This window comes from Pteropus alecto, unplaced genomic scaffold (assembly GCF_000325575.1).
Source record: "Pteropus alecto unplaced genomic scaffold, ASM32557v1 scaffold95, whole genome shotgun sequence".
Classification (NCBI taxonomy): domain Eukaryota; kingdom Metazoa; phylum Chordata; class Mammalia; order Chiroptera; family Pteropodidae; genus Pteropus; species Pteropus alecto.
In genome coordinates, this window is record NW_006441071.1 from 12,159,751 (window position 1) to 12,184,198 (window position 24,448).

At 38.5% G+C, this 24,448-nt stretch overlaps 1 protein-coding gene across 1 annotated transcript in view; it reads right to left on the bottom strand.

The window, feature by feature from the left end:
- Positions 1–6,912: 6,912 nt before the first annotated feature.
- Positions 6,913–24,448, bottom strand: part of PDCD1LG2 (programmed cell death 1 ligand 2) — a 48,807-nt gene continuing 31,271 nt past the window's right edge. Inside the window, exons 5-7 of the mRNA XM_006918375.3 lie at positions 22,410–22,544; positions 17,745–17,791; positions 6,913–7,584 (exon numbers count right to left, since the gene is read on the bottom strand). Coding sequence (XP_006918437.1) covers positions 7,579–7,584; positions 17,745–17,791; positions 22,410–22,544 — 188 coding nt within the window. The 3' untranslated portion in view covers positions 6,913–7,578. The remainder of the gene's footprint in view (positions 7,585–17,744; positions 17,792–22,409; positions 22,545–24,448) is intronic.

The following is a 24,448-nucleotide window of genomic DNA, read 5'->3' on the forward strand; positions in this document are numbered from 1 at the left end:
TTTCCCTAGACTCCACACACATTGCCTTCAATTCAATTCCACAATATTAAGCATCTTCTACGTGCCAATCCTTGTATTGAGTTCTGGGATTACATAAATAAAAATTCAGTTCCTGCTCTGAGGAAACTCACAGGCTTTTAAAGAAAACTAAACACATATATAATTTTAAAATACCATATGATGAGAGGTTGACTGTGTTACAAATGTAAGATCTCTGGTTTTTTGTTACATGGCTGCCTTGCAAAATCTTGACTAGCTCTGCTATGTAATATGAGCAATTTATCTAATTTCACTGGGCCTTAATTTGCTTACATGTAAAATGGAGACAATAATAGTCCCTATTTCATTGAATTGCAATGTTTAAATGAGATGATATATGGAAAGCAATTAAAACGATGTCTGGCACATGGTATGAAAGTTAGCCATAATGGTAAATGTAATTAACCTCATGATGGCTCCTGGTAATATGACATGGGCAATCTAATATTTTGAGCTCAACACAAGGAGGAATGTATAGTCTAAACCCTTCCTAGCACTTTTAACACATCTATGTGCCATGATAGTAGGAAGTATATCATCAGGAAGGATGGGATGATCGACTTCTGAAAATGTGACATTTTATCTCAAATTCAGAAGTATTTTTCCTCAGGTGTCTCATATGATAGTGATACATATCTTGTGCTATACATTCCAGGAAAAGTCCACAGATACATTTGGGCATTTCCAACACCTCAGCACAAAGGATATCATTTTGATGCTTATATATCTGTCCCAACATCCAGCAAACACCATGGTTACATTCATTTTTGGTTTCTCAGGCTAGTTGTGAACTCCTTGAAGATAAAGATAATGACTTAGCCATCTTGAATTCATAGCCTTTCACATAGAGCCTTGTAGATAATAAGAGCTTATCAATTGTTAACTGAATAACTAAATGGCTTTGGTAGTAGACACTGGTGTCTGCCTCTCCATGATCCATTCCTACTTTGGGGACCCATTAGACATCCTACTTTCAGTTCAAATGTTCTAAATAGAACTTCAGACTTAAGACATTACTCATGTATTTTCTTTTTGCTCTAGTGATTGGTTTAGGATAGGGCACATGACATAAGCTTGTCCAGAGTTCATCTCTAGATTTTGGGGAGAATGCTGAAATAAATACTTTGGCTTTTTTTTTTTTCTTGTGGATTTGAACATGGAAGCTTTTGTAACTACTTGCAGTCATCTTGTGGTCATAAAGGGAGACCTTATTTGAAAACTGTTAACAGAAAGGAAGCAAAGTGAAGAGATGATAGAGAGACCCTGGATTCTGAAAATGTTGTTAGACTCCTGTACTCATCTGCACCTTTGATTGTTCAATTACATAAGCAAATGCATTCTTTTTTTAAAAAAAAATTTAAGCCAGTATATATCAGGTTTTCTTTCACTTTCAATCAAATGCTACAAGTGATAGAACTTTGCCTACAAAATATATTTTAAAATAAATTTATTTTGTCCTATGCTCATGGCCAGAGCAGTTGCCCAATTACTATTTTCTCGTTCAGTTAATTAACAAATATATATTCGGCCCTTTTTTACCTGGTTGTATGCCACCAAGTTTAAGAAAGTTCCTTGTGCTATAATCTAATTTGAATTCACAGTTTTTGTATTTTCTTCTCTCAAGGAATACATCTCCATTTATCCATATAAGTTTTGATTCATGTCTGTTCTCATTTCCAAGTCTTCCTTCTTCTACTTTGCTCTGTCGTGGTGGGGCTGGGATTCACAAACCTCATTTACCAGTCTCCCTTGGCCAGCCAGTTTCCTATTAAATTCAGTAAATGGGAAACGTGCGAGGGAATTCTTCTTGTTTCTAGTTCCTGAATGTGTCATTCCTATAGCAGCAGACAGCAGAAATGTAGCTGTTTTCTGCACTTCTAATATTTGGGTCTCTTTGGTATCTACTTTTTGCTCTGCCTTCTACTATATTTATAACCAGTTACTAATATCATATCCACTCTACTTTCCTTACTGGACCCTGGCTGATACTGTACCTGATACTAGGAGTGGTCCTAGGAAACAGACTCTCAGAAGGATTCTAGGATTGATTTGCTTTGAACTAGGAACTGAACTCTTTGCCAATGAAAAGTGGCATAATATACCTAGATTTTTGGACTTAATGCTATAGTAGATTGTTATAGTAATAGCCCCCAGGGAATCATGCCACTTCGTATATCATGCCTCATGTAAAGCACCTTTCCATATTGATTCTTGGCATGTCTCTCTGACTTGCTTTGGCCAATGAGACATTAGCAAATGTGATGCAAACAGAAATCTGAAAGGCATTTGCACACTAGGGCTTGCCCTCTTTTGTGCTGTTTTTGGACCAGATTCCATGTTGCAGAAGCATGGACTAACCTGCTGGAGACACATGGCCCAACCAACAGCCAGCACCAACTCACTCCAAGAAGTGTGAATTAGCCCATCTAAGACCAGCATCCTCCAGCCAATCTATCAGCTAACTGCAAATGCATAAGTGAGCCCAGCCAATACCATGTAAAGTAAAAAACGAGTTGCCCCAGGTGAGCCCAGTCCAAATTGTTAACCCATAAAATCATAAAAACATAAATGATAAACATAAGCCACTAAGTTTTGTTATACAGCAAGAACTAGCTGAAACACATGTATTAGCTTGAGCAGCTGAGAGTGGTACTATTGGCTTACTTGGTTGGCTGAAACCTGTGCCCAAGAAGACTCTATATTCAATGATATTCAGTTGACAGAATTCCTCTGGAATAATGTTCAAGAAGAATTCTAAAGGCTTAGAGAGATAGGAATAATGGAGCAATTTATAATGTGTAATCTGTGCATCTTTCCTTACCCTATTGGTTCCTGAAAAGGTTCAAGAAATACTCCCTTCACTAAAGCATTAAGAAATGCATTAGTGAGGGAACCCAACAAACTTAAATACCTGCAGGTGGCTGTCTTCTGTAGGCCAAGGATGATAGTGGGAAATGCTGCCACTGAGATGGGATCCTGATTTCAGTGGGGATGATGAGATCCCAGAGAGGTAATCAGGATTTTTTACTCACAGGAATTTCTGGCAGTGGTTGATCCTAAGAATTAACTATATGGCCAGACTACCAAAACATTATTTAATCTATATAATAGAAATCTGACTTGAGTTCTCACAACTGAGAATTCCCAGACCTTATCCGTTCCCAGTTCTGAAGCTCTTGGTTGAAGAGAAAGATGGGGCCTTTTGAGAAAAGACCCTGTAACAATGTCGCAGATACTTACGGTAGATCTTCCTCCAAGCCATCCCCAAAGGGACTTGAAGTCATTTACTAAGGTGCCTGTGTATTGGGAGAAATGGAAATATCCACTTTTCAGGGGTTCCTAAAACTACTCCAAAATGACACTAGTCCATAGGAACCCTAAATGCTACTGTGGTCCACTGGTCAAAACAGAAGCTTGCAGGAGTCCCACCTTAGCTGCAGTTTCACTTTCCATGGTTTTAGTTGCCACAGTCAACCGTGGTTCGAAAATATTAAATGGAATATTACAGAAATAAACACTTCCTAAGTTTTAAATTGTGAGCCCCTTTGAGTATCGTGATAAAAATCTCATACGGACCTGCTCTGTCCCATCCAGAGGGGGTCCATCCTTTTGTCTACTGTATCCACACTGTATTTGCTCCCTGCCTATTAGTCACTTAATAGCCATCTTGGTTATCAGATTGACTGCCACGTTATTGCATATTTGTGTTTAAGTAACCCTTATTTTACTTAATAAAGGCACCAAAGCATAAGAGTAATGATGCTGGAAATTATGATATGCCAAAGAGAAGCTGTGAAGTACTTCCTTTAAGTTAAAAGGTGAGTAGAGAACAATAAGATATTTTGAAAGAGAGAGATACCACATTCATATCAATTTTATTACAGTATATTTTTACAATTGTTCTATTTTATTATTATTAATCTCTTAGTGTGCATACTTTATAAATTAAAATTTATCATAGGTATGTAGGTATAGGAAAAAATAGTACAGTATATATCAGTACTATCTGTAGTTTCAGGCATCTACTGGGAGTCTTGGAACATATCCCTCACAGATAAGTGGGGACTACTGTATAGTGGTCAAGTGATAAATAGAGTTTAGGCCCAATTCTATCTCAGCATGGATCTATGACTCATGCAGCCAATAAAGATGATGCTTAAGAAGACCAGTTAGCAACATAGGTATGAGCTTCTGATACAATGACAAATTTGAAAAAAGAATAGAAAATTACCTTACAACTAGAGCTGAAATTATGTACATATATGGATGAAGAACAAATGCCGGCAGCAAAAATGCAAATACTTTGGCTCGGATAATATCATAGGTGATTGTTGTTTGGTCTTTTTCAATTCCTCAAGCTCTCTCAAATGCTATTTTTCCTCCCTTTGTAAAAGGCACTCTTTTTTCAAAAGACTTAGAATTCATCTAGCTCTTGTTTTAAAGATCACCATTTGTATACTTTTTAGCCAATCATATTAAGGTCATAAAAAGTAAGAATGTCAGTTGTAGCCATTCTCCTGAATATTATAATGAGTCTCAGAGCCAACCATGCATGAGGTATCTATCATATATAACATGCTGCAGGAATGACAAAATCCCACAATCTCTCTGCCCTCCAGGAGCTTACAGTCTAAGGGGGAAGTACAACATGTACTTAAATTCACATGATTCAAAACTGAGAAAGATAATTGCTTCAGAGAGAAACAAAAAAAGCATTGTTGTGCCCAAAGTAAGAGCTCATATTCAGTTGGAGAAAACAGGAAAATACTCACTGGCAGAACTGAGTAGGATTTTGGTGAGAATTGAGGTCCCAGAAAGGAGGCATTCTGGATAGAGGGGACAGTATAAAGCATACTTGAGACATACATACAATGGGCCCTTTAACTTTGCTGAAGAATGAGGCATGTATAGGAGAGCTTGTACCTGGGACACAAAACCCATGTTGATATACGTTGGCTGGAAATCCCTTGGAGCATAGCTCACTGGTCTCATAAGAGTGGAATTTAGGAGAAATATCTTGCAGCCCTGATAAAGTCTGGGTACTGCCTATTTAGCATGAGTAGTGGCTGGTACATAGGGGAATTACAATGATACTTGATATTTATCAGGTATTTACTGTGTCACACAGAGTAAGAGCTTGATAAAAGAAAGTGCTAAATACCTTTCTTATATAATTCATTTTTTAAGTTAAGGCATCTAATGCTTAGAGATCAACTGATGTATCCAAAGCTGCATAACTCATACACAGTCAAGCTGGAGTTGGAATCTCTGATGACAGAGCTTACACTCCACCCAGTCTCCTATAGTGCCTCTCTGAAAAGTGTAACAGTGAAAGCAATCCATGAACAGCAAAAGACCACGGGGTATATGTAACCTGTAAAGTTTCACCTGGTAGGAAATCAGGGTGCATTATGGGGTATAATAAATATGGTTTTATTGCACTAGCTCCATCCCTTCCAAATTAAACAGGCAGCCTTAACCAAATGTCTTAACCTCTTTGTGTTTCAGTTTCCTTATCTTTATCTTTAAAATAGAGACATAAATAGTACCTTTTCAGATGGTTTTGAGAGAATTCATTCCAATAATATATATGTAAAATGCTAAATAATAGTGAGCATATAGTAAATACTTGATAAATTTTAGATGTTATGGTAGTATGCTGCAGTACAGGACATTTCTCACACTAGGACACACTGCCTTATACTCTTCCCTGAAGAAGCCTGGATTTCAGGATACTGGATCTGGGCATCCCTCTCCCTATTTGGTATTTTAGAAAATCTTAGACCAAAGATGACAGTATTTTGACAGAAGCCATTATGCCATTGGGTTCCAGGTAGAGTTAAAACACCATCACCCAAGGATTTAGAACGTCAATCATGTATCGGGGTATGTGAGGCCCAGTGTGGGTAGACTTGTTTCCTTGGGGAGAAAGCCTTATCTGCCTGCCCTGATCTCTGCAGCATTAGAAGATGCCGCTTCTCTAGCAGGGACCCCAGATGAACACAGAGGACCCAGCAAACAGCCCTGGGATTCTACCCTTCTGAAGAGGGAGTCCAAGTGTATTTGAAAAGGCTTTCAAACATAGCGGGGCCAACCGGCCTGATGGAATATTAAACTTACTGACCTGGATGGGCCCTGGGTGAGCACTTAGCCAGAAGTAGAACATCTGGAACATTTTGAAGAATAAACAATTGAGTTTAATTCTTCAAAGGAATTCTTTGATTTGTACAGGGAATTGAGGAACTGAAGTGTTATATAGTTTGTCTGTTACTCACTTTCATATCCCTTCGGTCTCATTAACTCCAAATTCTTCTTAGTCTGAGCACCAGTTAAAGAGTTTGCTTTAAGCCCACTAACCTAAGACTGTTATACTTGCTAATACATATATTTGGATAGTTCATGGGTCAACTAATGCCCCGAGCTTCATGGCCTCAGCATGGAGACCAAACTTAAATAATTAAAATGATTAAACTGATTAAATTATTTAAATGATTTAAATGATTAAACTGTTGCTGCGTCATTATTGACACACACGTAAGGGGATCCCACAGGGTTTCTATAGTGCCAACAATCAAAGGCCCCGACTAGTGAGTATCACCATATCACATATATGGAAACTGAGCCACCAAAAGGTTAAGTTTAAAGTTATATAGAGGGCCAGAAGAAGAGCCTTAGTTTGGGGCTTTGACCCATTATGGTTATTCATCTGAAATCTTTGCAGACACAGCATATAGCATGCCAAATTATAAGAATGCACATCATTGGTTTTTGAGGTTAAAAAATAAATAAATAAACAGAATTTTTGGAAGAAAAGATGTAGTTAAAAAAAAAACAATAACAAAAAAGCAACAAAACCACCATTCAACACGGTGCCATTATAACTAAAACAAATGCTTTATGATTTAGATCTCACAAAAATACTCAATGGCTTTTCTCCACAACTTGTAGTTGGCCACCCTGTGTCCTCAAATGCTTTCTGTTAATTAAACAACTCAGATGCTCTCAAGTTTCCAAGAAGCCATAAAAACATGTCAATTATGGCTTGAATTTATATAAAGCCTTATCTGTGAGCTGATAGTCTCAGTAGGCTTTTCCAGTGTTCAGAGGAAACTACAGATAAAAATAACTCTATTGGCAATCCGTTTCTGTAATTAGAAATTTCTACTTATCTCTGCTTCTGGAAATTACTTTGAAAACTTAAGGGGAAATGATTCCCTTTTTCAGTCTGGCAGCAAGAAGGAGCCTCAGGACATTCATGGAGTTCAGGACCCAATGCGGTCATTTTCTAAAGTGCAACAGTGCTTGCTCAGAGCCACAGGCTGCAGAAGTGAGAGCCCAGATTGAAGGAGTGGGCTGCCTAACTTCCTCTAAGCACACCATGGCCAGGAGTGCCTAGTCTTGCTGCAGTGTCCAGATTAAAGTGCTGTGTCATACAAAGGCACTTGAAAAGTACAACAAGCTCTGCAGGCCAAGGAATTCTTTTTCAGAGTCCATAAGCTTCTTGAGGATGTCCCACCAGGTTGCCCAAGCTCCATGGATTCAAATCTGTGGAGAAAAGTCCACAAAGAAGAAAAAATCACTTTTCAGATTAGAAAATATATATTTTCTCAAAAATAGATTGGAGTGAGGAACTAAAAATTATTTTATTTTTTAAAAATAGAAAAGCTCATCTATCTGCAGGCAGCATGGTTCAAAACCTTTCTTTCTACTCCCTCTACCATTGCCCTATTCCAAGTCTTCAGCCTCTCTCTCCCGACCTATTGCAAGAGCCTTTTTCTCTCCATTGTTTGGGCTGCAAATAGCTCACTACTTCTGGAGGACAGTTCATGGATTCCCCTATTTAGAACCTTGTATCTTTCGCCATTGTGTCAGATATTCCTGTTTGTTCCTACAGACTCATTTTCCTCACTACCATGCTCATGCCCCTGGAGATGGACATTGTGGAATGTGTCACTGGGCTCTCTTCCTCCTGGCTTCCATTGCATTCTTTCCCTCAGCCTAGGGGAGAAAGAAGATTGCAGTGGGTAGAAGAGTGAGGTTGGAGTATGCATTCCTCAGCAACCTCACAGACAGGTTGCAAGCTGACCTTATCCCTCTGTTAAAGGCCATAGCTCCTTGTGGGCAATTCTCTCCTCTCGCTGTTCTCACCAGGGTTCTGGTAACTGTGCCTTCCGCTTCCCCCTTCAGGCCTAGGGATGGTTAATCATTCCCTGCTCTTGTTAGTTCCAGGATGCTCAACATCCCTCCCTGATCTACCCTAATGATGCTCATCTCTTCGTAAATAGTAAAAACTTGTTAACTTGCCTTGTCACTCCTTCTGAGTATGACCTCTTTTTCCATCTGAGAACTGACTGAGGCATATGTGCCCAGTGACTAAAATCTAATCTCCTTTGCCCGAAATTCATGGCTCACAATACAGCCCCTAACAGTCTTTCCCCTTATCTCACACTTGGGTCTTTACAAACCAGGATCACACTCCTTTTTCTATAGAAGTCTCATGTCCGCCTGCCTGTCTGCCTTACCTCTCCTGTGTTCTCTGGAACTGTCTGCTGTTTCTTTTTCTGCCTGTTTTAAATGTCACCTCCTTCATGAAACCTTTCTTCTTCCCTGATTATCCTAGCCTAAGGTGATTTTCCCCCATCTCTGAACTTTCCTCTATTATTTGTACCTCTTATAAAGCCATAGAACAATATAAAAAATATACAGACTCCTCACACAGTTAAAAATTCATGAGCCCAGGTGAGTTGGGCTATTAATAATTCCTCTTCCTCTTCTCTCCCCATGGATTCTGAGGATAGATCACTAAGGTAGGTTTCAGAATAAAGTAATAATTTGAGAGCTATGTGATTTTCCAAATATGTTCCAAGAAGCACAAAGTATTTTAGAGGCCTTTGCAGGGACTTATGGCAGGGTGTTTATATCCTCCACCTCCTTCTGCCACTGTTTTAATCTCTTTTGTAATAGAAAAATATATTTTTGTCTCTGTCCCTAGTTCCTGGTATGGAGTTCATGAAACCCTTGTAATTTTCTAAGTGATAAGAGCACTACAACATTTTGTTCTAATATTTGGTCTTTGACTCTGTTTCCTGAGAGAGCTCTTAAGTCCTTTGGAATTTCCTGGGTGATAACAGTGCCTTTTCTAATGAGGCAACTTTGGATAGGCTCCTGAATGGGAATTGGTAGCCCACACAGCCTACCTAACACAATCTTGCAAAGAGCAGATATTTAATACGTATTTGAGAGTAAAAGAATAAATAGCACTAGACTGGTAATCATGAGGCCTTTTGTTTTTCTGTCATAATTTCATTCAAGAAAGTCACTTAATATATCTTAGCCTCAAACTCACCATCTTTGGAATGAGGGAGTCATGTTACATGATTTGTAAGCTCTAATGAACCATAGCTTGATGACTAGAATAACTTTTAAAAGAAAGGGATCAGAATCCAGTTATATTGGTTGGTGGCTTGGTTGCCTGCATAAGAACAAGAAGCCATGAGTCACAAGGTTAACTGCAAAAGTGGAAAGGGCAGGTGCCATAGACAAGGACTCAGGTGGGCCGAATTCTGGCTCCAGTCCTACCACTAAGTTATAAGATGACCTTGTGCAAATCACCTCATCTCTTATATCCTTGCAGTATGTATCCATCTTTTCTAGATTGGCTGGGCTAGGAATCTCTGAAAGGCAACGAAGACATTGGTATGTGTTTTTGAAAGGGTATATGGTATTTCCCTCCCTAAAGTTTACTAGGACCCAATGAAGTGTCCTAGTCACTACGGGTTATAGAGAGGTAAGTGGGGAATGGTTAAAAGGGCTTCAGAAAGTTAGTCCTATACATAACAAGCATCCCTATGTTCTTAAAAGTGATACATTGGGATAGTTAAAAATGTATTAAACTACAAGGAAAATTCAGGAAACATAAAAGAAGAAAACAACACAAGTTTCCATAACATAAAGATAATGATTATGGGCATTTTAATGTTTTTGTTTCACTTTTTTGGGGGGGAAGGAGGTGTGGAGGTGTGGTGGATATATTAAAAATACTTTAAAAATAAGACATTAATGATATGATAAGCACAATTTTATATGTTACTTTGTTTTCTTTTTATTATATAGAAAGCATTTTCCCATATTATTATTCCTCAGAAACAGAACTGTAAATGGTAATATATGATCTATTGGTTAGAGGTTCCAGTTTTCCCTTGTTTTATCAGCCATGGTAGGCTAGATTATGCTACAATAACAAACAACCCCAAAATCTCAATTTAATAAAGGAAGGTTTATTCTTGCTCGTGTTTCATGTCCATTGAGGATCAGCAGGGGGCTCTGCTATTTGTAGTTACTCAGAGACCTAGGCTGATGTAGCAATCACTACCCTAATGTTGCTGGTTACCATGCCAGATGGAAAAAGAAAATATGACAGAGAACACAATAGCTCTTACATCTTCTACCCAGAAGTAACATACATCACTTATGCTTTTATTTAGTAGACCGAAGCAAGTCACACCAAACTACCAACTAATTGCAGAGCAATTCTATTATGTACACAAAAGCAAGAGATCCAGGAAATATGTGAAATAACACTAATAACCACCACATCCATGTTGGAAAAGGATGGGAATGAGCTATCCCTATGGCCACATTTTATTTGATCTACTTTATGACATTAAAGTTAAGGCCGTGAAGGCCCACCTGGGGGGATTGAGAAGTCTGGATTTCCTCGATTATAAGAACAGGCAACCCTTTTCCCAGAGTTGCCCAGAAAGTTAGGGGCAGAGCCATGGAGCAGAAAACAGCTCTGAAACTGCTAGGCACTTCCTTTAATAACTGGGTTTTGCTGCAGTCTCTGATCAGTGAAGCAAAACCAGCAAGCCCTTCTTTTTTTAACTGGGAAGGAAGAATATTTATCTGAATAAAAGTCTTGTCAGAAATAAGTGTAATGGGCATAGTCAAGGCAAGTCTCAAAACTCCATTGCTCAAAGTGTTGCTGAATGAAAACATAAGGGCCCAGAATGGCTCCTAGGCAGCCTGGAACTCTACGCCATCCCAACACAGTACCTAGGAGGTGAAGCAGAGCTGTGATGGCAGAGAATGGGTGTAGGAGAATGAGAGCCCTGAGCCCGATGGGCCTAACTACTTCCTAGTGGGGCTCTGTCCTCAGACTTCATGAAGCTGAGGTCGGAGTGGTTGTTGTCATTAGATCATTTAATCCAGGAACAAGTATACCGACTAAGGGAGATGTCACAAAGCCAAGAAGAACCTCTAGGTTAGGAGTCAGAAAACTTTCTCTGTAAAAAGCCAGACTGTAAAAAATTTAGACTTTTTGGGCTATATGGTCTCTGTTACAATTACTCGATTCCGCCATCAGAGGCAGGGGAAGAGGTATGAAAGTTGGGGAGACAATATGGCAAAAAAGAGCATGGCTCTGTTCCAATAAAATTTTGTTTATAAAAACTATTGGCCTCCTAGTCATAGTTTGCCTACCACCTTTTTAGTCATACATTTTGATGGATAGGAGAATGTTAACTTTGGTTGATTCTCATTTGATAGGTACCTAATGAAAGTACAACACTTCCCAAGACTTAATGGGCTTTCAAAAGAAGAAGAAGACACTGAACTTGCTTTCTAGAAATTTATAACTTAGTACTCTGGGAACTGCAAATCCTACTTATATAAGCTTTTCACCCAGCATAAATGTTACAATTAATGCACTTATTTTCTTTTAATAAATATATGGCATATAGGACATTAATGTTTATAACCTGTTCCTGTGAATCCAGTTTTACTAAATCTAATACTTGTTTTCTTGGAATTAAAAAAAAATTGAGTCAATGACAAATCAGAGGAAAACTCATAAAATATATACCAGGCAATGGGTTAATATTAACTGTAAGTAAAGACATAAATAAAAAGATGGACAAAAGATATATATAGGATATTCCCAAAGGAAGATAAAACCTGTAAATACATAAAAAATGTTTTATCCCACTAATAATTTAAAAATGCAAATTAAAAAACCAGTGACTTACGATTTTAAATTTTCAAATTAGCAAAATTTAAAAACAATAATAATATCCAGTATTGGCACAAGTGTGATAAAACTAGCTCTTTCATACATTGCTAGTATAAATAGGTACAATTTTTTAGAAGGCGATTCAGCAACACATTTTGAGAGTCTTAAAAATGCCCATAGTTTTATCCTAGTAATTCTACATCTTGGATTTTATCTTATGGTAATAATCATAGTTGCTCATAAAGATTTGTGTACAAGGCTATTAATTGTGATAATGTTTAGGTAGCCAAAATATAAAATAACTCTATGAGGCAGATACTAAATATCCAACAATAGAGAGTTAGATAAATCCTGGTGCATGTATACAATAAAATATCATAGAACCATTAATTATATTTTTAGTATATAGGTAATGCTAATAGTATAAAATTGTTTTAAAAAAGGTATACATACTATAATTTAATTTTGTAAAAAATTAAATATAAAAAATATTAGGAATTAAATAGCAATATTAAATATTAACCATTATAATCTCTGGCCAATGACTTATAAATGATTTTTACTTTCTCTATACATTTTATTTTTCATTTTCATACTCATAAAAAATTACATAATTTTAAAAATGTTCTAAAAATTATGTTATTCTTTTTTGACCAGGTTTAGTCAACTAAAATTAAACAAGATTTATCTTTTAGTAGTGAGCCATATTTGGTTAAAATCAGTCACTTTCTTTTAAATTTATCACAGAATAAACTAAAAGAAGCACATATAAATGGACAATAAGACAAACACCCAATACCCAATAGTTGCATTAAGCTTAATATCTCGCTTCATTGATCAAATAGAAATAAAATATGTACACATGGAAGGAGCCAGAAAATGAGGCAATAATCATGTGCATCAACAGTGGTATAGACTGAGTATAAAATGCAGAGGGAAAATAAAGAGGGGTGAGTTGGAAGAGAGAGTCTTACAGATTAAACAAGGGAGTGATTATAGTGTAGTGTATAGGTGTGGGCTCTGGATTTTGGTACCTGGGTCCATGTATTAGCCCTTGTATTTACTAGCCATGTGACTTTGCACAAGTATTTCCTCATCTATAAAACTGAATGGTGGTAGGAGGAACTACATATCTCATAGAGTTACTGTGAGGATTAAATGGGCTTATACCTCTGAAGTATTTAAAACAGTGACTTGACATTATTATAATAACCACGCTAATTATTATTGTATCTTAATGGCAGAGCCTGCCAGAAGTTCGAATTTGAGTAAGCAAGAAGGAATGAGGAGAGTATTCCAGGCAGAAGACACAATGTGAGCAAAGGCACAGAGGTGAGAATGAGCACCCCCTGGGAACAGGAGAGATAAAAGGATGGTGGAAGGCCTGAAAAACTATGCGAAAGAGTTTGGATCTAGTCTAGAGACAAGAGATTGGCATGGTGATGAAACAGTATTGGGAGGGTTGGATCTGGCAGTGGTACTGATTCTACTTATAGGGGCTTTTCAAAGCTATCTATAAATATTTTAGTTCCTCATTGGGTGTTGTCAAGGAAAACGAGATATTAGTTAAGTCAAACCTAGCTCACATAATCTCTTCGTTTTACTAAGAAGTCATTTCCAAAATGTTCTGTTTGATTTTTTCAAGTAATTTTGGCTACAAGATTGTTTTATTTTTTTCCCCTCTAGATTTACTCAGATATTCATTATTTCAAACTATGTAAAGTAGTAGATTCTGATACCATAGATGTCCTTTTGTTGCTGAAAGATTGAGAGGCAGTGAGCTGAGAAAAAAAAATCCTACTGAAATAAACAAAAAACCCCAAACAGTTTGCACGAAAATCTGGGGTGGCAGGTTCATGGATGAGCATGTATTAGATAGAACTCTGGCCTCTTGGACAACTCCAGGGACCAGATAATAGATGATGACATAATTCTATTTTAAAGGCCCAAGGAGGTGCAATAAATTGACTTACTCCAGCCAAGAATGCCTCCCCCCATTTGTTGGTACCTGTGATAGTTAATTTTAAGCATCAATTTGGCTAGACTGTTGTGCAAGTTGTTGGTCAAATGTTAGTCTAGATGTGATTCATATTTACCATCGGTTACTTTAAACAAAACAGATTACTTTCCATAATGTGGGTGGGACTCATTCAATCAGTTCAAGACCTTAAGAGCAACAACTGAGGTTTTCCAGGAAAGAAGAAATTCGGCCTCAAGACTGTAGTATAGAAATCCCACCTGAGTTCCCAGAGTGCTGGCCTGCCCTTCAGATTTTGGACTCAAAATTGCACCTTCAACTTTTACCTGAATTGCTAGCCTATCAGCCTGCCCCACAGATTTCATACTTGCCAGTCTCCTAGTGGTTCTGTGGTTCTGTTTTTCTGGAGAAGCCTAAAGTGTCCCTCGTACCCAACAAGTACCAAGTTTTCTTGGTTGTGTAACACTGGGCCCCAGACCTATCCCCTTTCTATTCCCAAAATCAATATCTCCATGTCCTGCTTCCTCTTGTTCCCAGGGGATATTATCCAAAATGTTAAGTTAGTTCTCGATAAAGAATTAATACCTGATGATCACCTTTATAGGGGAGGAAGTTAAAAAGCATCCACTGACATCTAACACATAGCTATTTGTCTTGACAAAATCATAAAACAATTATGCCAAGTAAAAATGGGCCAATTTTTCCTTTAGTACTCCATCTTTATTATTAGTTAATTTCTATATTTTATGCAGCTCTAAACATAATTATAGAGACTTGGATCATTCCAAAAATAACTCTGAATGCAACTGAGACATGTAAAACACAAAATAATGTGTCAACATTATACAAGTGTTAAAATATGTATGTATAGGACAAAAATGAATGGAAACACAGATAATCACATAATGGGTTTTTTTAAAAGAGTATTTCCTTCACATTTGGCAAATATATGGCCAAGGTCTATGACTTCTCTCTATCCCACACCCAAGGCAGATATCATTCATCAATCAACACACTCCCCACCTAGAAATGGTCTCCCACACCATCCTTATCTCTGCTCTAGGCATTCCTTGCACCTGACACAAGGCTCTTTGCCCTGCTGGATGTAATCCACCCTCCTCAATTTATAGATGACAAAACTGAAGCTGAGAGAGAGGGGGTGGACCTTACTTAATACTACATATGTAGCTCACAGAAAAACTTGAATGTAAATCTCTTGAATTTTGATCATGACTTCTTTTTTATAAAAATAAATACTTCAGGCATAAAACAAAGTATAGACAATAATATGATGAACATCTGTATATCCACCACCTAGTTAAAAAGGTTAAGTGTGGTGTTTATCGTTTCCAACTGTTTTTGTACTTTGACTTCACATGACTGTTTCCATAAACACTGCTTAGTGGTTGTTTGCATGTGTTTAAACTTTCTGTAATAGATCATATGTTATCTATATCTTTCTGCAGTCTGTCCTTTCTCTTAAAATTATATTGTTTGGATTTACCCATCTAGTTTTGGTTCTTTCATTTTAATTATTGTATAGTCTTCCTATTCATCTAGTCTCCTATTGATTTATATTTGATTATTTCTAACTTGTTGCTATTAGAAATAACAGTACCAGGAATATTCTTCTGTGTTTCTTCTATGATATACATCTTAGTGGTCCTGACCTCTTTACATCACACCACGTATTTTTAAGTAAATGCCGGTGGTGGGGGTGGAGTGGAGGAGTGGAGAAAAGAGGAGAAGCAACTCTCTCAGCTCCCTGACTCTCCCTTTGCAGTTAGCAGATAGAGAGAGTGACTACACATAATTGGGAGGTGGGGTTGGGAGGGGGATTAGTCTCATTGCTTTAGTTTGACTTTTGATCAGTATAATTACTTTACTTTGAATTTCTGATATCATTAAAAGAAGGTTGAGGTTTTTCTGTTTATAAGGAGATAATATTGGTTAAAGATGGTTGTGATACCCTGTTAATCCAAAAAAGTCACTCTATAATAGTGCAATATCCAGACCCTATGGCAGGTTATAGGGTGAGACATTTAGGATGGGAGTAAGCATTTCTCAGTTCCTCAAACAGATGTTGCTGTCTTCATTATTCGGATCCTAAGCTCTTTGCTGACTGTATTTTTTCTCTAGGAGAGAGGTCACAAACTCGTGTTGACAGGCTCAATTAACCTATGGGCATATTTCATTTCATTTGTTTGGTATTTGAAATACTTTCAGCCAGCATTTAATAACTAAGACGTTTTATATAAAAATCCAGATTTCCATCTTCTCCAGCAACATTAGGCTAGTGCTAAATTGATAGGAAATATGCTCTTCAATTTGTTGCAGTCCCCACAACTGCCTGTTTGGTCATACCAGGACTTTTTACTCATTCCATCACCTGCCTGTCCCCAGTGGTCATCTGAGTTTACCACTTCTGCCCACATGACTTTTGTTATTTCTTCCTTATGCTGGACAGCTGAAGGAGTGACTTATACAAAGAATTCGAGCTCATGAAACTCAGACAAATGCTGAGGACCCTCTCCTATGGAAACTCACTCTAGGCCAAGCAGACCAATTTATAGGAGTGCAGGACTTTTGTTTCTCAGGAATAAATGTTTCAATTAGGACTGTCAGGGTTAAAACTTTTCTAAGAAAATCTCATCGCCAATTCAGAGAAGCTCAGTGTAACTGGACTTCAAGTCCAGGCCCATGCTGCACTTGTTTTCTTGGTTCTGTGTCCAGGCATGAGTATACAGTGGCAGGATGTATTCTCATGAATGGTTTTCAAGGAAATAGTGAGTGATAGGGAGAATGCAGGGGCCAATTTCACTCCTTTCAGTCTTATTTTGTGCTTATGAGCTGCCATGTCTTATGTATAAGCCAGACACAGACCCTGGTGTTTGAAGGTTTTCTAAGGCTGTTTTCACAATTGGTGCCTCGGTAATTTGGGGGATATATTCAGCAGAATTCTAAAATAAATAGTTCTGAATATCCTGAGTAGCTGATACAATATTTTTAGAAATTTCTATGATTGGCCTATCATCATTTTGGTACACTCATGAACTCACGTGTTACAACATGTGATTCTTAGATTACAAAAAGAAATTCCCAAGAAAGCTAAAAACATCCATTTACAAAATGACTCAGGCTTGTCAGTCCCCAACACACTGCTTCCCCAAGGTCTAAACTTTTCATCCAACCAAGTTGAATGATTTCAGCAACTCCACTTCTCCTGACCTCACATCTTTTATCTTCTTCAAATTACACCTCCAAATTTGTCAACCTCAAGAAGAGTCTTCTATTCCCCAGCATTTACCCTTGACCTACAGCCCCCACCAATGTACTTAATAACTGTTGCAAAAACAACAGCTGTTGGTTGCATAACAATTGAATATCTTCTCCTTGCTTTAAAATTTTAACGATGTTTGTAAGTATGTGAGCCTGAATGTCCCATGCAGTATTCCTTTAGGAGCGCTTAGGAATATAAATGTCAAGAGTTACATAATTGTTTGGTAGCTGTAGAGAACAATTTGTTCTCCAAGAAAGATAATGGAACAATACAGGTTTGCAAGGACAGATAGCTAAATGCCACTAAATGGGAAGATTTCTGTACAGGCCTAAATTACTCAGTTAATCCTTGTGCATTAACAGAACAGTCGTTATTTCTTGATTCAAGCCGGGAGAGAAAAAGAGGTGAAAAAGAAAAGAGAAATCATGACTACTCACAGCGCTATTCACTTCCTTTTGATTGTGGTGACATCTTTTTGTTGTACCTGAAGAAGAAAAATCCCAGTGATGGAATGAGAAAAGTGTTCTGTTTATGGGCTAAAAGATGCAGAACAAAAACTAAATCCAAATAAATCCGCGTATAGAAGTCCAAACCTCTACCATGGCTTAAGACCTCAGCTTGAATAATACCTGATTTTACATGTTCCCTCACGCTCTGACTTTCTTCCAGGGCTTAATGTTCATCTCCTGTAGTTGTCTGGGTTCCTGAGCTCAGTCTATCCTTAATCCTACTTTTGCTCTTTACACCAGATTTTTAGCATGACCATCCTGGGCCTCTATTCAGCATTGTAGTCTCCTCCAAGAGGATTTACTTTTGAAAGGAGCTCAGTGGAATTGCCCATAGGAATTGCCCTGAAATGTTGGAGTCTCAGTGAAGGCCTCTCTAATGCCTGAGGTCAGTGCTGCCATTCTTTGTGGTTCTTATGCAACCATAAGCCGGCCTGTTCAAACTCCTGTGAAGTCCTGGCTCAGTCTTTTAGGGCATTGCCACTGAAAGTGTGGTCCATGGGCTGGTGCTGGAAGTGAACTGTTTGTCATCAGTCTATGATAAGGTAAGTACAGAAGTAGAGTGTAAACATTTAGATAATTTTATAGTAATTCTTTTACTATGCTATTTTTTCTGATTATATTTATTTAAATGTCATATTACATTTATCGAATCCAATAAAATTTGACTTATTGTTTTATGTCTTTGTTCTTTGTTTCATTTTTTAGTAACTCATTTTTATTATATATTATAAAGGTATCAATTCTAACATATTAGAAATTTGAAAAAAAAACCCAAACTGGTTCTTTACCAAAAAGTTTAAGAAATAGAGATCTGGAGACCTGTTCTAGAGATCTGGTCTCTATAGCTGATAACTCCTACTAGATTCTACTCTTGGCTTTGTCATTGGCACAGCAAGTCAATGAATGAGTTACTTTGGGTTGAGACTCTCTCCTTCTATTGCCCCAAAATAATGTATAATGTAAAATATATTCAGCTTGAGCCAATTTTTATTAAGCACTTTTGCAACAAAAAGACCACAAGTTTTGGAGACAGACAGACCTGTGTTCAAACTCCACACATGACTTTAGGGGTATTTTCTGAGCTTTAGTTTCTTCATCTACAAAGTAGACACTACTCCTTGCCTCAAGCGGTTTTTGTGAAATCAATGAAATAGGGCCTAGCGCAATGTTGTCCAATAAAACTTTCTGCAAAGTTGGAAATAATTGTATATCTGCTCTGTTCCATACAGAGGCCACTAACCCCATGTGGCTACTGAGCACTTACAATGTGTGAACACTTAAAATGTGACCAAGGAATTGAATTCTTATTTAATTTGAAGTTAAAACCGTGTGTGGCTAGTATATTGTATAGCACACATACCTGCATATATTAAGTTCAATGTTTAAAATTTTATTGAACATCTGTATTTGCTAGGTAATGTTTTAGACACTGGACATATGTTGGTAAATAAGAGAAACAGTTCCTGTACTCATGAAATTTAAAAACCAGCAGATGAAGCAGAACTTGACATTATTTTTACCATAGACATTATTAACTTCTTCTCTGGAGCCCAGATTTGTTGAATGGTTCCTCTTAGGTGGAGATGGTAAGCAGAACCTTTTATGGACTGACAGTGGTACCCTCCCAAATATACCTCAACTGGTCGCTGAGGCATAAGTGGATAAATCTATATAGGAACAAAGGAGCCTTTTGGATGGAAAAGGAATGAGATTGCTACCCCTTTACTTGACTCTGATAGACTGAGAAGTCCAGGACAGCAATGGCCATAAGAGGAACTTGACAGAAGGAAGTCAGGACTGGTGTCCCAGGTTCAATATGAAGGTCAACAGCAGAAGAGGCTGTGGCTAAGGCAGGAAGGCCCTCTATCCTTATCAGCCCCAGACGGTCCTGCTTAGGGAACAATTTCAGAACATGTGAGGGGAGCCAGAAGAGCTATTATCTTGCAACACTCTGACCTGTGTGGGGATCTGGACTTGCAATGGTACCTTTGTGTGGTGGAGGGAGACACCTGAGGGAACACGGATATTGCATAGCAGGAGTAGAAACAGCAGCAGCTGAAAACCAGGGCCCTCTGGTGAACTGACCTAGCTCCCCACTAGCTTTCCTACCTCTTTGGAAACTCCTGGGGGCTCCTGGGGTAAGTAGGCCTCCTGACAGTTTGTGGGAGGTAAGGAAGTACATGCTGTAAGAAGGAGACATTGGACTTCTTGCTAAAATGGGCAGGTGCATGCCTGAGTAATTGTTTGGGAAATTAAAAGAGATGCAATTGCATAAGCTTTGAAAACAAGTCCTAGATATGTAATTATGTGCTGAGTATATCGAAAGGAGAAGTAGGCACTGTAGAAGCACCTGACAAGGGTATTTAATGTAATGGATGTGGTGAGGGGGTAGATCGAGGGAAGGCTTGATGAAGTGACAGCTTAGCTGAGATTTAAAGGATGACTGCAACTCAGGTGGTCAAAGAGAAGAAAGTATTTTAAGAAGAGCAAATACTATATGAGAAATCTATGATTTGAAAGAGTGGGATATCTCTGAAGACTAGAAGATCCTATGGCTAGAGCTTGGATAACAAAGGCAATGATGATGCAGTATAAAGCTAGAGACGTGAGTTACACCACCCAGGGTTCACTGGAGCTTCATCCAGTGAGCAATGAGAGGTCATGGAAGAGATCTGAACTGAGGAGACATGGTATATTTGAAAATTTAAAAGCCTGTTTTAGCTAAAAGTGAAAACAGACTATACTGGAGGTGGTAGGACTGGATGCAGGAGACGAGTTAGGAGGGTTCTGCTCTAGTCTAGGTTGAACCACAGTAGTGGCAGTGAGGTTGGGTCAATCAGTTGTAAAATGTTCATTCCCATGCTGCTTCCCATTTACAGATATAAAAACCATCTCAAAGAAGTTAGGCAATTTGTGCAAGACCACGGAACCAATAAATGGCAGCATCAGGTCCAGACCTAACTTTCTGACCCTGGTTAAAGCTTTATCCACAGTACCAGCAGTTCTCAAACTTTTTCCATGACACGTGAATTCCTACGCATGGCAGACACATTTTCACATGTGTGTCTGTATTTTCCATGTAAGAAAGCAGATCTCAACGCATATGAGTTGGAGAGGTGGGGTATTTTATAGGCAACCATGATTTCACTCTGGTTTATTAAAAACAAAAAAAGAATCATTTGCAAATTTATTCACTTAAGCCTTATTAGTAGCTAATCTCTTCCACTGCAGTTGGTACCTGAGCTTTGCACCCAGGAGCTACTGCTATCCTCATTCGCTCTTGAGGGTGGGATAACAGATGAGGGGAGGATTTGTTTTTGCTCTACCTTTAAGTGTAACTCCATTTCATTCTCCTAAAAGAAGTAGGAACAGAAGGCTCTGCTGCTCATTTCTATGTGACTAATGGGTCTCAGGTCCCGGGCCTGGAACCTTGGAATAAAGCTATCTCTGAGAGGTATGTATGAGGGAGGTAAAATAAGAATGGCAGAAGATTCTAATGAGCTGCATCTACCATGACTCTCTGAGGTTATAGAAGTGAGGTTGTAGAAGTGATTCTGTTTAGTCAAAGTTCTGTCGAACGAGACCTTGTACTTCCACCTTTGTGGTGAAGCATCCTTCCCCTTCACTTCTGTCATCTCTCTCTCTCTCTCTCTCTCTCTCTCTCTCTCTCTCTCTCTCTCTCTCTCTCTCGGATTTCACAGTAGAGAGTTTTGTGGTTATTATTCAAGCTAATGCATAGGCAGGGAAATGGACAAAAATAGAATCAGACAATATTTCATGGCAGATGAGAATATAGAAGTTAGATTGTAAATGTAGGATAATAACCACCTAAAAAAAAAAAAAAACCCAATCCTTAAATAGTAACCACCCCAAATTTCTACTGAATTATTCCCAGATGTCATGTCTTTTTCTATAGAGAAGGTTTTGCGTAGATCTTGGGAGGAGCTTGTTGAGTGGTAACAAAGAGACAGTTTAGGAAAGCCCCAGAGAGACCTGCAGATATTCTGGCCAGGGCTTAAAGGCTGCAGCAGGCATCTTCTGTCCCAGCTGGCACAATAGGAGTGGGAAGCTGCTGAAAGACCTTAGGGCCCCACTAAACAGGTGCTTTCCCCATCCCCCAAATGGCCTCATACAATTTTCTCCTTTCCTACCCAACCAGGGGATTCAAATTCCTTGGGGTGGGGGATGGGAGGCTTAGCCTATGGGGAAAGGAGAGATGAGAACTGAAGGAATCATCAAAAAGGATCCTGGCATCTTCCCACGAGTGAACTCTGACCACATGCTGTCTGCATTGTCAAAATAACACCAGTCACTCAAGGCCAATAACACTTCTCAGCTCAAAGGACAAAGCAAACTATTTCAGCCACAGGAACAAAACATTCCTTTTAAAATATTCAGTGTAAAGATTTTTGCTCACCGAAGACTAGAGCCATTTTCTTCTGGAAAAAGAAATCATTAGGACTAGACCAAAGCAATTCAAAAGCCCTGAGTGGATTTAGTGTGAATCTGGGAAGCTATAGGCCACTGTGAGCAAAGCAGAGTCTCACACTGCAGACATCTGTTCATTGGTTATCATGAATAACACTAACTTACCTTTTCCAGAATAAAGCTTTTGGTAGAGTTGTTTTCTTAGCACTATCATTGTAGCCATAAACGTTAAAACAATGATGAAGAAAGGGATGAGAATATGAAGCAGCGAAGTTGAAGGAATCGTGGGTTCCATCTCACCTGGGTGAAAGAAAAGCACCAGAATTCCATTACATGATAGCTTAGAGGTAAACTAACAAGTTGGCCTTCTGAGTGGGTTATAGCCAACATGGCCAGCTTGCATCGAGCATTTACTTCATACTGTTCTGTGTGAGCTGCATGTATCAGCTCATTTACCGCTCACAACCACCCTTTGAGGCAGGCCCTATTATAACCCTCGTTTTCCTGATAAGGAAAATGAGGCACAGAGAGCCTGGAAAATTTTCCCAAAGTTATACAGTAAGTGACAGAGCTGAGATATAATCCAGGCTGTCAGGTTCCAAGTTCCACGCTTTGTATCATTCTGACACATCTATCATATTCATTCTCATTCATTCTCATTCTCATATTCTCTCTCTCTCTCTTTCTCTCTCTCTCTCTCTTTCCAGTAGTATAGTCCCTCAGCTCAATAATGTCTCCCCATCCTCTGTCAAGCACTCATGGTGCTTAGAATCTATATCATTAGTTATTCAATTTCAAGGAGTCCCTTTTGAAAAAAATAAAATATTGTAGGTAATGTTAATATACAAAATCTAGTCATTGTGAATTACTATAACCAGCCCTTTTCCTTCTCACAGCTAATCCAGTTCTTGGCACTGAGGAAAAGATGAGTTTAGTAGAGAGGTGAATGAGAAGAGTAATTTTGGAGCCTGGGGAAAGCCTTGTAAAGGAAAGCTCTGGGTATCTACAGGTTAGAATGAGCACCCCAGACTGACAAAGAACAGGCCTGGAGTGGGGTTCACTATAGGGAGATGGAGGCGGACCCAAAGTAGGCCTTGCCCTTTCCAAAAGCCTAAATTTTGCACCTTGAAATACTCATACAGAATAAATATAACAGCCTGGTCTGAAAAAAACCTGGTGAAACTTCTCCAGAGGAAAGGCTCAGCTCTGCCAACTGCTCTCCCCTTTCCCAATCATAGTGCCTTCTGAGAAACATAGACAGTTTAGCTGAGAAAGGAGTAGATGTAATTTAATTTGAGCCCTTCATCTTAGAATTGAGGAAGTAAGGCTAAAAATTGCTAAATAGTCTATCTAAGGTCATCACTGCTAAGTAAGTGGCAAAACCAGGATTGCAAACCCAGATCTGTCTGATTCAAAGCTTAGTCCCCACAGGTATTTGTCTCTATCCCAAAGAATGTGGTGAACATTACAGAAGAGTATTGGCTGGATCATCTGCACACTGAATAACCCATGCTTTTTAAAAAATTATTGAAGTATAATTGACATACAACATTATATTAGTTTCTGCTATACAACATGATGAGTTAATATTTGTATATATTGTGAATTGATTACCACAGTAAGTCTAGTTAATATCCCTCACCATACATGAATAACCCATATTGATTAACAGTCTGCTCCTTCACTTGTAAGAAGTGCTATTAAGTGCATGTAGCACTGTGAGTCAAGGAGTCCTGGGATCCTTACTGTTCCTATAACAGTCCCTACCTCAGTGCCTTATATAAACCCTTGTCCTGTTAGGTTCCCTCATAGTCCCTTTCACATACAAAAGCTCTACTCATCCTTGAAGACTTTCTAACAGTGAACATCCAACAGGATATCAGTCTGCTTAGATTGTAAGTTTTCAGAGTGCAAAGTCTTTATGAAAGTCACCTCTGAATCCCCTATAACGCCAAGCACCAGCTGCATGAAAGGTGTCGGTCAGAATTTGTTGGGCTGAATTCACCATCTATCTAGTCTACCTAACCCGATCTTCCTTGTCATTTGTTACCTCATGGCAGACTGCTGCTTATTCCTTAAATCTGTTCTCCTTTTTTTCCCCTCATACTAGCTAGGTGTCAACTTGATACATGGCTTCTCAGAGACTACATTTCTAAGCCTCCCCCGCAGTTATATGTGGCCAGCCATGTAAACTAACTTCAGGC